Source organism: Heteronotia binoei, chromosome 4 (assembly GCF_032191835.1).
Source record: "Heteronotia binoei isolate CCM8104 ecotype False Entrance Well chromosome 4, APGP_CSIRO_Hbin_v1, whole genome shotgun sequence".
Lineage (NCBI taxonomy): Eukaryota > Metazoa > Chordata > Lepidosauria > Squamata > Gekkonidae > Heteronotia > Heteronotia binoei.
This window is the reverse complement of record NC_083226.1, coordinates 7,815,644-7,831,777: the sequence shown is the minus strand read 5'-3', so window position 1 is coordinate 7,831,777 and position 16,134 is coordinate 7,815,644. Positions and strand designations below refer to the sequence as shown.

General features: G+C 51.0%; 1 protein-coding gene across 1 annotated transcript in view; it reads right to left on the bottom strand.

The window, feature by feature from the left end:
* The window catches only part of AP1M2 (adaptor related protein complex 1 subunit mu 2), a 43,298-nt gene extending 27,370 nt beyond the window's left edge, over positions 1-15,928 (bottom strand). Inside the window, exons 1-4 of the mRNA XM_060236741.1 lie at positions 15,793-15,928; positions 9,015-9,171; positions 3,619-3,686; positions 2,030-2,160 (exon numbers count right to left, since the gene is read on the bottom strand). Of these exons, the coding sequence (XP_060092724.1) occupies positions 2,030-2,160; positions 3,619-3,686; positions 9,015-9,171; positions 15,793-15,834 (398 nt within the window). The 5' untranslated portion in view covers positions 15,835-15,928. The remainder of the gene's footprint in view (positions 1-2,029; positions 2,161-3,618; positions 3,687-9,014; positions 9,172-15,792) is intronic.
* Positions 15,929-16,134: the final 206 nt, after the last annotated feature.

The window sequence follows — 16,134 nt, the reverse complement described above, 5'->3', positions numbered from 1 at the left end:
GCTCTGAGATGCAGAGTGGAGGGCAGGATATAAATCCAATATCATCATCATCTTCTTCTTAGAAAGGGCCTTCTCAATCATGGCACCAAAACTCTGGAACTCCTTCCCCAGGCAGATCTGCCCGTCTCCCTCTACCAGTAGAAAAGAGCAAGAGTCCAGCAGGACCTTGAAGACTAACACAATTTGTGGCGGGGGAAGAGCTTTTGCGAGTTGCCGCCCACTTTGTGAGTTGCTGCTCACTACTACAGACAAACACGGCTACACATCTTGATCTATCAGGAGGGCTTTTTTTTTTATTTGAGCAGGAACGCAGTTTCGGCTGGCTTGGTGGCAGGGTGTGTGGCTTAATATGCAAATGAGTTCCTGCGGGAAAAAAAGCCCTGTCTATCAGTGTCTTTTATCAGCAACTGAAGACTTTTCTTTTTTTGTCGGGCATACCCCCTAATAATGGTTATTGGACCCCCTTCTTGTATTGTTTATGGGTTTTCAATTGAATTATTTTATAATTTTAACTGTATTCTTAATTGCTCAACTGCTTTATTGTGAAACACTGCAAAATACCCTACAGACTATAAATTGCAGAAAGTCTCAGAACAACCAGCAAATTCCACAGAACAATCAGCACAGTCAACAACCATCTTCCTTATCTTCAAACCCCTTCCAACCCTCCCAGCAATTAACACAGAACAATTAACACAGAAAGCCCCACCAAACAATGGGCACATCCACAAACCAATTGCCCTTTCACCACACCCCCTCCAGCCTAGAAATAGCAGCTCTCCAGCAGCCCTGGCCCCACTCAATGCACAGCAGCCAAGAAGGTCTGAGCGCCTGCTCCGGCTGCAACGCCACTGAGGATGTTCTCCGCAGCTGAGAACGAAACGTCTGGAAGGAAAACTTTCTCCAGTAGAACGCGGCACTTGATCCCGAAAGACTCTACAAACCCTAATGCTTTATTGTGTTTTATGTTTGCCATTTTGTGGACCCTGATCGAGTGGAAAGGCAGCATAAAAACGGTTTAATTAATAAACTGATGATGATGATGATGATGATCGAAGTGGATGGACTGTTCATAGTCCAAAGCAGGGGTGTCAAACTCATTTGCTATGAGGCTGGATCTTGACCTTGTAGGGCTGGGCCATGTGTGTTATAAACTGTAATGTCAGGGAGATATACACTTTATAAAGGAAACAGACAAACACACACATTCAGCTTAATCCACCTCACTGGTTTGCTGAGCCTCAGCCAACAGAAGGAAGAGAGGCTCGGCTCAGTAGCTCTGCTGTGCAATTGAGAGAGCCTGGCGAAGCCAGCGCTCCTTCCCCCACTTCTTCCCCAAGGGAGGAGCTTTGCTCTATAGCTCCTGTGCGATTGAGGAAGCCTGGCAAAGCAAGTGGTGAGGCAGAAGGAAGCAAGGGAGGGAGAAGGAAGCAGATAACAGTGCGTTGCTTGTGGGCCTAATAGGAGCCCTCCGGGGGGGCGTATGTTTGAAACCTCTGGTCTAAGGACTAACAGCTTTGGCACTGAAATTCAGATCCGGTTTAAGCACTGAGTTTTGCCACTGAAATGTCTGTTATTGCCTCACCTCCTACTTTGCTACTCTAATCTGGAAAGCCAGATTTGATTCCCCACTCCTCCTTCTCCTCTTCCACGTGAAGCCTGCTGGGTGACTTTGAGCCAACTGTGATTCCCTCTGAACTCCCTCAGCCCCGCCTACCTCACAAGGTGCCTTCTGTGGGACGAGGAAGGCAAGGCAATTCTAAGCCGGTTCAAGATTCCTTAGGGTAGAGAAAAACCTGCTGCTCTTCTTCCCCAGGTTCCAGACTACCCTCAGTGAAAGCCACCCAAACAGCAACGCAAACCTCCGCATTGAATGCTAGGGATCTTGCACACATTCAAGCGTTTTGCTCCAGCTCCCTTCATGTAGTCTTTATCACGGGGAGTCCTTGTTTGCAAACCTTGCTTGGCAGTTTGTACGGAGGCAAAGTCCATGATGAAAAGCAGATTAAAAAGATAAAAGCAAGCTTACTCCTGCAGTATTTTACTGTCGGTTGTCTGGGGAAACCCAAAATCCATCAGCTCGTCCAGCAGTTCATACACAATGACAAAATTGTCACGAATGCTCTCCTCCTCCAGCTCTTTGAAGTATTCGGTGAAGACCTAACAAGAGAAGCAGGAGGTCAAGAGACATCGGCCTGGATTTTTATACTGAAGAGGTGAAAGCAGGGACATCTCTGCAGCCAAGACCCTGGGATTCTGCACCCCGACTTCCCCAGGCCTTCAAGCGGAATGAACTTCATTTTGTTCATTTATGTGACCCCCCCTTGATTTGGTGACTTTTGCTTTAGACAAATCTTTCTAACAGAATTCCTGACTTGTTGTGTGAACCAGCCAACTTCAGGTATAGGCTAACGGGGTCTGAACTTGCTGAGACTGAGAAAGGTCTTGGGGTCATAGTAGATAACTCGGTGAGAGTGCTGACCCAGTGAAAAAGGCAAACTGTGTTGGGAATCGTTAGGAAAGGGACTGAGAACAAAATGGCTGACGTTGCAATGCCCCTGTATAGATCCGTGGCGTGGCTTAGGGTTGCCAAGTCCAATTCAAGAAGTATCTGGGGACTTTGGGGGTGGAGCCAGGAGACTTTGGGGGTGGAGCCAGGAGACTTTGGGGGTGGAGCCAGGAGACATTGGGGGTGGAGCCAGGAGCATGGGTGTGGCAAGCATAATTGAACTCCAAGAGAGTTCTGGCCATCACATTTAAAGGGACCGCACAACTTTCTAAATGCCTTCCTTCTGTAGGATATAATGAAGGATAGGGGCACCTCTTTTGGGGCTCGTAGAATTGGACCCCCTGATCCAATCTTTTTGAAAATTGGGGGGTAGTTTGGGGAGAGGCACGGGATGCTATACTGAAAGTTTGGTGCCTCTGCCTCAAAAAACAGCCCCTCCAGAGCCCTAGATACCAGCAGATCAATTTCCCATTATTTCCTATGGGAAAAGTCTCCATACGGAATAATAGAGTTCCCAACAGACATTTCCGCCGCCCCCCCCCCCCCTTTCTGGTGGCCCTGAAGCAGGGGGAGGGCCTCCAAACCGGGGGGATCCCCTGCTCCCACCTGGGGATTGGCAACCCTAGTGTGGCTTCATTTGGAATACTGGGTAGAGGGCTGTGCACAGGCCTCCACATTTCCAAAAGAAAACTGCAGAACTGGGAAACAATACAGAGGAGGGGCAACCAAGACGACGAGGAGGTTGGAGCAACTTCCCTATAAAGAAAGGCTGAAGAGTCTGGGACTCTTCCGTTTAGGGAAGAGATGACTTGTTGGCGGGGGGGACATGATCAAGGTTTATAAAATATTCCATGGAAGTCCCTGTCCTTCTCAGGCTCCACCCCCCAAAAAATCTCCAGTTTCCCAACGTATACTTGGCAACCTTAACCCCCCCCCCCCATTACCCAATGGTGCCACAGAGCCCACTCTGCAAAGTATCCATTTTATCCAGGGAAGCTGCAGCCTGGAGCTGAGCTCTAATTCTCGGGGATCTTACAGTCCCACCTGGAGGCTGGCACCCCTATGCCCCATAGATGGGGAACTCCAGAGGTCAGAAAACAGCTTCTTACCTCGACTGCTTTGTAGAGAAAAGAGTACACCAGGGAAGCGTTGGCATTCTTCGTGGTGGTGGCCACCACTCCAGAGAAGGTTAAGGGTCAGAATATGGAATGAGGAACCCCTGAGCTGCTCCCCTGGACACTTTTGCAGCCAGCCGCACACCCCGCCTGCCCATTAATACTGGTAAGAAAAGTCATGGAGGAAACACCCAGAGAGGGGAAGGGGTCAGAGGTCAGCTGGGGAGTTGTCCAGATCTCCATGAGAGTGTACACACTTTAGGATCAGATCATGCAAATATCTCTCCCCATTTCTTAACCACTCTCTGCTCCTCTTCACTACCTTTATCACCTTTCCTTTTGATCCCTGCTTGGAGAAATCTCAACCCTTCATCTAGTCTATATAATAATAATTCTCCTGTGGCATGGCCAAATTCAGCACTGCCGTTGGATAATATCTGCAGGAACAAATAACTGGCCCATCATGGCTCCATCAGAGTCTCTGGCCTCCCATTGGCTGACTCCCCTGCCCCCATCTACTCAGGCCCAGGAATGTTGAACAAGCTGCCAAAAGCAATCTTAACTCAGAGAGTGATGCTTCTCTGTGTCCTCTCTGTCAACCGGCCTGCAGAGCTACTGTGGCCTCACGAAAGGCCTCTCAGCACATGCAGCCTCCAAAGGCCATAGAAATAGCCAGGGAGGCCAGGTCCCACTGGGAGTGTTTCCTTAGTCTCTTGGAGGCCATGGCTGACGCCTGGGAAGTACTAGTCAGAGGTTGTTGCTAGGCAACCCAGGCTCCTTTTCTCAGTACAGGGGCAGGCCTCAGGTGAATAGAATGCTGTAAAGTCCACCCTCCAAATCAGTTATGTCCTCCAGGACTGGGAGAGAGATCTGTTGTCTGGAGTTCAGTTCAGGATCCACCTACGGGTTAGCTACTGTATGCCTGGCTGCTTACTACTGTTTAGCAGCAGCCCCTATGACAGCCTCTGCGGAATAAGATTTAGAGCTTCAGAGCAGGGTCTTCCAGACCCAGGTTCTTGCTGTGGAAGCTGACTGGGTGATTTCAGACCACTCGCAGATCTCCAGCCTAACCCACCTCACAGGGTTGTGAGAGGAGAATGATGTAAGCTGCTTTGGTTCCCCCCCACCCCACCCCACACACACACTGTGGAGAAAGACTGACCTTTTCCTCTTTAGAGGTTGCAAGGAGGAGGAAGGCAATGGAAAGCTGTAGAAGGGCAGATGAAGGAAAGGAGATACGGTTGCCGACTCCAGGTTAGGAAATTACTGGAGATCTTAAGGATGGGGTCTAGAGAAAGTGGGGTTTGAGGAGAGGTGGTACCTTAGACAGGTACAATGCCATTTCCTCCTGAGGAACCACTGTTGCCAATCTGCACGGGAGGCACCAAGTATTACACCGTCTTTCAGTTTGCAAATATATATTGTAAGGATTGTGTGACAACAAATAATAGACAATGCAATAATGATAGAGGCTGGCGGTGCTAGGGCCTTTTAAAGATATTTTAAAAGGCCCTAGCACCACCAGCCTCTATCATTATTGTATTGTCTATTATGTGTTGCACACAATCCTTATAATATAGTTTTGCAAACTGAAAGACAGTGTAATACTTGGTGGCTTTGATCAGCTGACTAATTACACCAAGTACCCTTCAAGCAGCAATCGCCAGGTGAGGGCTGGAAATCATTCATAATTGCAACTGCAGATAACAGATATTAGCTCCCCTTGAGGTAGAGGGAAGTGAATGCCTTCATTTGGGTGGGTGGGGAAACAGCAATAGTGGGAGGCACTGGGCACTCACCTAGAACCTCTTTCTAGCGCCTGTGGTATTTTTCTTCCCAACGGGCTTTATTAATAGTCTCTCCATAAAGATCTAGGCTTTTTAAAAGGAAGGTGCCTACTAGTAATGGTTAAGTTCTCTAATCCCACTGGCCCACCGGCTGCGCAGTCACTAGTTACGGGATTCCCAACTGACATACAAAACACAGGCTCTGATCTGCGCAAACTCCGCAGACCAAATAACTTGCACCGAAGGGCTTTGTGATCAGGAGTTACTTGGAGCCCCGGATATTCAAGCAACAACTGAATTGAAAAGCGTTTGACAAGGAAGGGTAGAAAACCTGCTGTGGAAGGTTTGTATTTTGGTCCTATTACCACATCTTCTCCATGCTCATTTTCAGGTGGGCAGCCATGTTGGTCTGAAGCAACCGAACAAAGCGTGCGTTCAGCGGCACTTTTAAGACCAACGAAGTTTTAGTCAAGGTTTAAGCTTTTGTGTGCAGGCGCCCTTGCACGTGAAGAAAGGTGCATGCACATGAAAGCTTATGCCCAGAATTAAACTTTGTTAGGCTTAAAGGTGCCCCTGGACCCAAACTTATTTTCAGTCTCTGTGTCATGAGCTGGTTTATCTTGCCAGGGTTTTCAAAACGCCTCAAGGCTCCCTGCTCCGTTCGGAGCCCTGGCAGAGTCTGTCCCAGAGGACCAGCTGGGCTATTCTCAGACACAGCCAGGTTTCCCTGGGAGGTTGCAAACACCTCCAGCATCACATTCAACGAGACCCAATTCTACACAAACAGAAATAGCCTGTGCTGATCCTGTCAAGGATTTCAAATTATTTCTAAAATTCAGTCACAGGTTAGCATGTATTTCTTTTTTCCCACACCTTTCAATCTTAAAAACCGGGTGGAGGAGTGTCAAGAAGAAAGGTGAGGTTCCACTCTCCCTCCCCCCACAAGGGACACCCTCTTCCCCAGTAGGGACAGCCCTCCATGACAACCTCCTTGAGATGCTGCGCGAGTGCATTTTTCCAGCGCTCCTTCACTGCCGTTTTCCAAATTGCAATCCTTGTGGTGGCTGGGGTTGCCAACTGCCTGGCGAAAAAAATGCGTTGACCTTTGGATAGAGAGGCTCATTGGAAAGGTGATGTTATTTACTCCTGTTCCCAAAACGATTCAGGTGCCCATTTCTTGACACTAAGACACTATTAAACAGATAGGACTCTTTTCCGGGAGGCTATCAACAATTGTGGTGATAGCTACTCCGCACCAGCCACCACATTGGGAAGGCTTTTTAAAAAATGTAATAGCTATATCACCATAGCATTGGTATACTATAATGACATATTAGTCCTCAGCTTTCATGGTTTTGCTGCGTAGTTATAAGGGGAAAGGTTCTGGCTGCACATTTCCCTTTATAACTCCCCCAGCAAAAGGAAGTACTTCTTCACCCAAAGAGTCATGAACAACTGTTGCAAGAATTGGTGGCGGCTACAAGCATAGACAGCTTCAAGAGGGGATTGGATGAACATATGGAGCAAAGGTCCATCAGTGGTTTTTAGCCACAAGGTATAGAAGGAATACTCTGGGGCAGTGATGCTCTGAATACTTGGTGCTTGGGGGGGGGGCAACAGTGGGGGCGCTTCTGGAGTTCCAGCCCCACTGGTGGACCTCCTGATGGCACCTGGGTTTTGGCCACTGAGCGACACAAAGTGTTGGAAGGGATTCTCCAACATGGCTTCCCTCATGTTCTTAACTAGAGAATTACTGCTGGAAAAGAAAAGAAAGCTGAGAACTAGTGCGTTGTTGCAATAAGTTGTTTAAATATTATAATGCTATGGTGATATCACCTGCTCTAAAAAATGCCTGTAAAAAAACCTTCAAGGGATTTGGGGGGGGGGGGTAGGTAAAAGGCAGCCACGCAGGGCCGAAGCAAGGGAAATGTGGGGAAATTTTCTGTGCAGACGTACTATTCCTACCATGGCCAGCAGAGAGGCATTTGTAGCTGCAACCGGAGCTATGCAGATAACAGTTCCCATATGGGAAGCTGCCAAGGTACAGGAAGAGGTTTCCACTGGAGAACTGAGAGAGAGCGTAGAAATGCAGGAAATCCACTTGACAGTTCTGTGCCAATGCCATTATAGACAATGTGCAGAGAGCCAGGGGGTTTTGGGGTTACAGCGTCAGACAAGGATCTGGGTTCAGATCCCTACTCTGCCTTGGAAGCTGGCTGGGTAACCTTGGGCCGGTCACCCTCTCTCGGTCTCACCCACCTTTCAGGGCTGTTGTGAGGATTAAACGGAGGAGAGGAGGAGGATATAAGCTGCTTGGGGCCACTCCCCCCTGAGGTAGCGAATCCTCCTGGAGCTTCCAATAGGCCCTGTAAGAAGAGCCCTCTAAGCTCTTGGAGGGTTGGCTACACCAGGGGGCGTGGCCTAATATGCAAAGGAGTTCCCGCTACAAAAGAAGCTAACTATCGCTTTGCAAGGGACCATCAAATGCAGGCGCGAAGGTATCTTTACACAACCGAGGAGATGACTGGTATTGCATTCAAGCAGCTGCTTGCAGACAACATTCATTGGACTCTCCTCCCTGGCATCCGTGGAAGAAGAAGAAGAAGAAGAAGATATTGGATTTATATCCCGCCCTCCACTCCGAAGAGTCTCAGAGCGGCTCACAATCTCCTTTCCCTCCCCCCCCCCCACAACAGACATCCTGTGAGGTGGGTGGGGCTGAGAGGGCTCTCACAGCAGCTGCCCTTTCAAGGAAAGAGTCTCAGAGCGGCTCACAATCTCCTTTCCCTCCCCCCCCCCACAACAGACACCCTGTGAGGTGGGTGGGGCTGAGAGGGCTCTCACAGCAGCTGCCCTTTCAAGGACAGAGTCTCAGAGCGGCCTACAATCTCCTTTCCCTTCCTCCCCCACAACAGACACCCTGTGAGGTGGGTGGGGCTGAGAGAGCTCTCCCAGAAGCTGCCCTTTCAAGGACAGAGTCTCAGAGCAGCTTACAATCTCCTTTCCCTTCCTCCCCCACAACAGACACCCTGTGAGGTGGGTGGGGCTGGAGAGGGCTCTCACAGCAGCTGCCCTTTCAAGGACAGAGTCTCAGAATGGCCTACAATCTCCTTTCCCTTCCTCCCCCACAACAGACACCCTGTGAGGTGGGTGGGGCTGAGAGAGCTCTCCCAGAAGCTGCCCTTTCAAGGACAGAGTCTCAGAGCAGCCTACAATCTCCTTTCCCTTCCTCCCCCACAACAGACACCCTGTGAGGTGGGTGGGGCTGGAGAGGGCTCTCACAGCAGCTGCCCTTTCAAGGACAGAGTCTCAGAGCGGCCTACAATCTCCTTTACCTTCCTCCTCCACAACAGACACCCTGTGAGGTGGGTGGGGCAGAGAGGGCTCTCACAGCAGCTGCCCTTTCAAGGACAACCTCTGCCAGAGCTCTGGCTGACCCAAGGCCATTCCAGCAGGTGCAAGTGGAGGAGTGGGGAATCAAACCCGGTTCTCCCAGATAAGAGTCCGCACACTTCACCACTACACCAAACCGGAAGCAGAGCTGTGCCCCAGGGCTGCAAGTTCCCCTCCCCCTTTTCATTGGAGGTGGACCAGAAAGGATACAGTAGAGGTTGCTGTGTTTGATCCAGAGGAAATGGACCTTCCCGCGGGACAGGAGGGGCGTCAAGGCGCACTCCTCTTCCTTCTGCATCAGCAGTGGCATGAAATGATCGATCTCCGTCATGCTCACGTCGCCTTTGTAATTGCGGCTGATCAGAGGCTAAGAAACAGGGAAGGCGGTTCCATGAGGCTGAGCGTCTACCGGCGGCACGTGCTTCCGCACCTTACTTCATCCATTCATCCATTCTCTCGCCCGCAGTCAAAATGCATGGAACAAGACTGGATGATGAGACCTACAGGAGCCGGTTTGGGGGCTGGGGTGGGCAATTTGGATCCGGTCCCGCAGTGCTGGGCACGAGGGCTTTAACCCTCTTGTCCCAAATACAGAATCCCAGCCACGGTGGAGCAACTGACGGGGACCTTTCCAAGGACCTTCATCGTTCCCTTTCCTCACAAAGCAAATAGTGGCTCTACAAGGAGAGGCAATTTGCACTGGGGAAACGGAACGTATCTGGCCCTCCTCCATCCGCTGCCAGGGTCCCAATCCCACCCTGGCAGCTGCTGTTACTTAGTTCCAAAGGCTACAAAAGTTGCTATGGGGAACCTCCTCCCTAAAGGCTTTCCAAAGCATGTTGGGATGTTCCAAAGCATGTTGGGATTCCCCAACATGGTGCCCATTGAACCCCCTTCCTGGCGCTCACCGAGTGGCTTCAGGAAGTGGGCCAGCTTTTGCCCAGCAGGGCTCCTGACTGACCACGGGAGATCTGATCGGCTGTTCAAATTTCTAAAAAGTTGCTTTGGCAGCAGCTGACACCACACCTCGAGGATTTGCACAGGATGTTGAAGACAAGCTGTGTGTCTGAAGAAGAGATGCAAGCGGGCAGCCGTGTTGGTCTGAAGCAACGGAACAAAGCAGTAGACAAATTGCACCTTTAAGACCAACTAAGTTTTATTCAGAATGCAAGTTTTCGTATGCTCTTAAAGCAGACTTCATCAGACAAAACGGGAATGACAAGCAGTCCTCAATATAGAGAAAGTGGGCAGTGAGCCGGTACGTAGAGTCGTGGGAATGGTTTTAGCAGATTAAAAGAATCACAAATTGGGGTCTGTGTTTGTTTGCCAAACAATACTAAACAAACAAACAAACAAACACAGACCCTAATTTGTGATTCTTTTAATCTGCTAAAAACATTCCCATGACTCTACATACCAGCTCACTGCCCCCTTTCTCTATATTTAAAGACGGCTTGCCATTCCAGTTTTGTCCGATGAAGTCTGCTTAAGAGCATACGGAAGCTTGCATTCTGAATAAAACTTTGTTTCTGAATAAAACTTGGTCTGAAAGGTGCCACTTGTCTACTGTTTTGTCTGAAGAACAGAACATCTGTCTGAAGTGCTGAAGAGTTACTATTAAGAGTTATGTCGCACCTTTAAGACCAGCAAAGTTATATTCAGAATGTAAACTTTTGTATGCATGCGTACTTCTTCAGACAAGGGAATGCGATACAATGAGCAGAAGTTACATATAGCTGGTGGCCAGACCAAATGGTCTTTCAATTTGTTTATTAAACTATTTTGCCATTGGATTGTAACTTTGTATCACTTTACATTCCTAACCACTGTTTTGTTGTTTAGTCACACAGTCGATTCCGATTCTTTGCGACCCCATGGACAAGGAGATTGACAACAGGCTGGCAAAGGCAAACCGTGCATTTGGCCGACTGCACAAAAGAGTGTGGAGCAACAAGCAGCTGAAAAAAGGCACAAAGATCAATGTTTACAAAGCGGTTGTGATGACAACCCTTATCTACGGCTCCGAATCGTGGTTTTTATACCGTCATCACTTGCGACTCCTTGAGCGCTTTCATCACCGCTGCCTTCGCACCATCCTCAACATCCACTGGAGTGACTTTGTGACCAACACTGAAGTCCTCAAGAGGGCGGAGGTTACAAGCATCGAGGCACTGCTGTTGAAGACGCAGCTGCGCTGGGCAGGGCATATTTCTAGGATGGAAAACCACCGCCTTCCCAAGATTGCTCTGTATGGCGAACTTTCCACCGGCCATCGAAATAGAGGGGCACAAAAGAAGAGGTACAAGGACTCCTTGAAGAAATCCTTTGGCACCTGTCGCATCAACCATCACCAGTGGTCTGACCTAGCCTCAGATCGCAAAGCATGGAAGCACACCATCCACCAGGCTGTCTCTTCCTTTGAGAACGCACGCATAGCTGGTCTTGAGGACAAAAGGAGATGGAGGAAGAATCGCACTGCTACAGCACCAACCCCAAATCAGACTTTTCCCTGCAGCCACTGTGGCCGGACCTGCCTGTCCCGCATTGGTCTTGTCAGCCACCAGCGAGCCTGCAGCAGACGTGGACTACTGCACCCTTCTTAAATCTTCGTTCACGAAGTCAAGCCGAGAGTGACTGATTTGATCTTCTTGCAGTCCAAGGGACTCTCAAGAGTCTTCTCCAGCGAGTGCTCCCTTCTCATTGGGTGGCCAAAGTATTGGAGCTTCAGCTTCAGCATCTGACCTTCCAGGGAACAGTCAGGGTTGATTTCCCTTAGGACTGACTGATTTGACCTTCTTGCAGTCCAAGGCTCTCTCAAGAGTCTTCTCCAGCACCACATCTTAAAAGCCTCTATTCTTCTGCGCTTGGCCTTCCTTATGGTCCAGCTCTCACAGCCATACATTAGTAACCACTACCCACCAGCTATATGTCAGTTCTGCTCACCGTACCCAGTTCCTTTGTCTGATGAAGTGTGCATGCATACAAAAGCTGACATTCTGAATAAAACTTTGTTGGTCTTAAAGGTGCTACCGGACTCCTACTTTGTTCCACCGCTTCAGACCAACACAGCTGCTCACCTGGATCTATTAAGAGTCATGCATGACCTCAGTCCCTGAGATTTTCTGGCTGGCTCCGCCTCTTGTGGCAGCCATATTGTGCTTGCACCCATCCCCCGCTGCGTCAGATTTTCAAATGTACCCACAAGGCTCAAAAAGGTTGGGAACCCCTGCTGGACAGCTCCGGACTGATCATTCCCATTTCAACGTATCTGAAGAACATATGAACATATATGAACATATGAAGCTGCCTTCTACTGAATCAGACCCTCCTGGGTCCATCAAAGTCAGTATTGTCTTCTCAGACTGGCAGCGGCTCTCCAGGGTCTCAAGCTGAGGCTTTTCACACCTATTTGCCTGGACCCTTTTTTTGGAGATGCCGGGGATTGAACCTGGGACCTCCTGCTTCCCCAGCAGATGCTCTACCACTGAGCCACTGTCCCTCCCCCAAGATTATGAACATATGAAGCTGCCTTATACTGAATCAGACCCTTGGTCCATCAAAGTCAGTCTTGTCTTCTCAGACTGGCAGCGGCTCTCCAGGGTCTCAAGCTGAGGCTTTTCACACCTATTTGCCTGGACCCTTTTTTGGAGATGCTAGGGATTGAACCTGGGACCTTCTGCTTACCAAGCAGATGCTTTACCACTGAACCACCATCCCTCCCCTTAGACATATGAACATATGAAGCTGCCTTCTACTGAATCAGACCCTCAAAGGTCCATCAAAGTCAGTATTGTCTTCTCAGACTGGCAGCGGCTCTCCAGGGTCTCAGGCTGAGGTTTTTCACACCTATTTGCCTGGACCCTTTTTTTGGAGATGCCGGGGATTGAACCTGGGACCTTCTGCTTCCCAAGCAGATGCTCTACCACTGAGCCACCGTCCCTCCCCTAACTGATTTGCCTGCGCACGAAAGAAGAAGAAGAAGAAGTTTGGATAAAACTTTGCGGGTCTTAAAGGTACCGCTGGCCTCAAACTTTGCTCAGGCTACAGAGATCAGTTCCCTGGAGAACATGGCTGCTTTGGAGGGTGACTCCACTGAGGTCCCTGTCCTCCCCAGGCTTCATCCCCAAATTTCCAGGAGTTTCCCAACCTGGATCTGGCAAGCTTACTTGCTGGACGTTGGGTGTTCAGATTCTCATTTTCTTTGGTCTGCTGTTTAGGTGAGATGGCATGGAGAGGCAAGAGTCAGGCACACAAAAGTCGCCTGAGATCCAGCTGCAAAATCCAGATGTTTCAGCGCAGTGTTCCCTTTACCCCTGAGGAGCTGTTGTTTTGAAAAACCAGCACTCTCCACCAACGTTCCCACCAGCACTCTCCACCAACGTTCCCACCAGCACTCTCCACCAACGTTCCCACCAGCACTCTCCACCAACGTTCCCACCAGCACTCTCCACCAACGTTCCCACCAGCACTCTCCACCAACGTTCCCACCAGCACTCTCCACCAACGTTCCCACCAGCACTCCCCACCAACGTTCCCACCAGCACTCCCCACCAACGTTCCCACCAGCACTCCCCACCAACGTTCCCACCAGCACTCTCCACCAACGTTCCCACCAGCACTCTCCACCAACGTTCCCACCAGCACTCTCCACCAACGTTCCCACCAGCACTCTCCACCAACGTTCCCACCAGCACTCTCCACCAACGTGAGCAAAAACTGAGCTGCCCTGAGTCTGCTTCGGCAGGGAAGGTGGGATATAAATCGAATAAAGTAAACTAAACTAAACTACTTTGTGAGCTACTGGTATTGTGAGCTACTGGCATTAAAGTTGTGATCTGCTGCATAAATTAGTATGCTCTGGGGCCATCCTTCCTGAGTTAAGGCAAAATTGTGTGAGCTGGAGGCTAAAAATCTGTGAGCTAGCTCACGCCAACTCAGCTTAGAGGGAACACTGCTCTCTACCAGAAATGCTGTGGTGTACAAGAAAATGTACAAAACACAGTATGTCAGAACAACAGCTCAAACTAGGATTCCCATCCCACCCACCCTCCAGCCACCTCAGGGACTTCAGTAGGGTACAATGCCATAGAGTTCACCCTTCTAGGCATCCATTTTCTCCAGAGGAACTGATCTCTGTAATCTGGAGTAAGCTGTAATTCTAGAGTTCCCAACCTCCCATTGGGGGCAGGGTTTCCCCCAATCTCAAGGCCTCCAACCTGCTGACACAGGATTGGCTGGTGGGGGGAGCCCTGCCCCAGAAGAGCTCTGATGTCACCTGCAAGTGACATAACCATGCCAGGCACATCATGCAGGGATGTTCTAGCATTTTGGTATAAAACTCTATGGCACCATAGAGTTTTATACCAAAATTGTAGAGTGTCTCCGCATGACTGCATTACTTCTGGGTGATGTAACTGCTTCACACATGCAAGAGAACTCCCTCATCGGCAGCCGGGTAGGTATTATGTCATTCCAGGGGACCCTGAGGTCCTACCTGGGAGTTGGCATCCCTAGCTCAGACTCTAGAGGACTCTGTTCAGCCTCCCAATCACCCAATAATAGCACCTCTCGTTTCAGAGGGGAAACTCTACAGCAGGGGTCCCAACTTTTCTGAACCTGCGGGCACTTTGGGAATTCTGCCACAGGGTGGGTGGGTGGGCGCTAACACAAAATGGCTGCCGCAGGAGGCGGGGCCAACCACAACAAACGTCAGGGGGTGATGTTACGCTGAACTCCAAATCCTCCTCTTCAGGCCTTCTAAAATCAGCCTATTTAAAAGCAGGGCTTGAATTCAGCAAGCGCTCCCCGGAGCACAGCTCTTGAACCTCCAGTCAGGGTCTGCACGCCGCATGCGGAGTTCTCGCCTCGCTGCGCACAGAACCTGGGGTGTTTGCAAACAAGATACCTTAGTGAGCTCCTGCACCTTTTTTTCCCTACAAAACGACCCCTGTTGAAAAGCATGACATTCTTGCTCACACGCCCAGCTTCAGCCACATTTTCAAAAGTCTGCCCGCACAGCCAGTCAACTCTCCTTCGACCAGTCAGAAGCCTTGCTGGGAGGTGGCCCACCCGGCCTCAGCAACTTCCAGCTGACCTTGGTGGTAGGGTTGCCAAGTCCAATTCAAGAAATATCTGGGGACTTTGGGGGTGGAGCCAGGAGACTTTGGGGGTGGAGCCAGGTGCAAGGGTGTGACAAGCATAACTGAACTCCAAGCGAGTTCTGGCCATCACATTGAAAGGGGCAGCACACCTTTTTAAATGCCTTTCTTCCATAGGAAATAATGATGGATAGGGGCGCCTTATTTGGGGGGTTATAGAATTGGACCCCCTGGTCCAATCCTTTTGAAACTTGGGAGGTATTTTGGGGAGAGGCACTAGATGCTATACTGAAAATTTGGCGCCTCTACCTCAAAAAACAGGCCCCCCAGAGTCCCCCCCCCCCATACCTGCAGATCAATTCCTCATCATTCCCTATGGGAATGGTTCCTGGAGGTGCATAATGGCTGTGGGGTGGGGCTTCCCCCGCCGGCCAGCTGGCTGGGGGAGGGGGGAAGCCTGTAAAACCGGGGGATCCCCTGCTGGGACCTGGGGATTGGGAAGCCTACTTGGTGGCCCCCAGGAAAGGTGTCAAGAGGGCGCCCCCTCAGCTCTCCCGGGCATTATCCTGGGCTGCTGCGGTGCCTCCCTCCCCTCCCCTCCCCTCCCCAGCAGAGCCAGCCTCCACCAAAGGCCGCCCAGATCCGGGTGCGGGGAGCGGGCCCCACCAGGCAACTGCCTCCCAGAAAGGGCGCTTGGGCCGGCCGGGGGCGAAGAAGAGGCTTCTTGGCGGTGGCCCCCGCCTCCCGGGGCGCCCGGGAGCAGGAGGAAGGGGCGGGCGGCGCCGTGGCCTGGAGGCGAGCAGCGGGGCCTCCCGGCGGCAGGGAGAAGGCCTGGAGCGGGGAGGCGCGGCGCCCACCTGGCGGCCCCGTCGAGGGCTGCCCGGCCTCACCTTGCCTTTCAGGTCAAGGATGAAGACGGCGGAGGCCGACATGGCCCCGGCTGCTGCTGCTGCTGCTGCGGCTGCTGCTTCTTCCTCCTCCTTCCCCGCCTCCCTCGCGCGGGCTGCCGGCAGCCACCTGAGCCAGGTGCCCGCGCCGCGCCTACAGGTGAACCTGGAAGGGGCGGAGAGAGCAGCCCGCGGACGGAGGCCAGCGGAGGGAGGGGAAGGGGCCGCCCTAGGGTTGCCAATCCCCAGGTGGGAGCAGGGGATTCCCCGGATTGGAGACCTTCTCCCGCTGCAGGGGCATCAGAAAGCGGGGGGGGGGGAATGTCTGCGGGGCGCTCCATTATT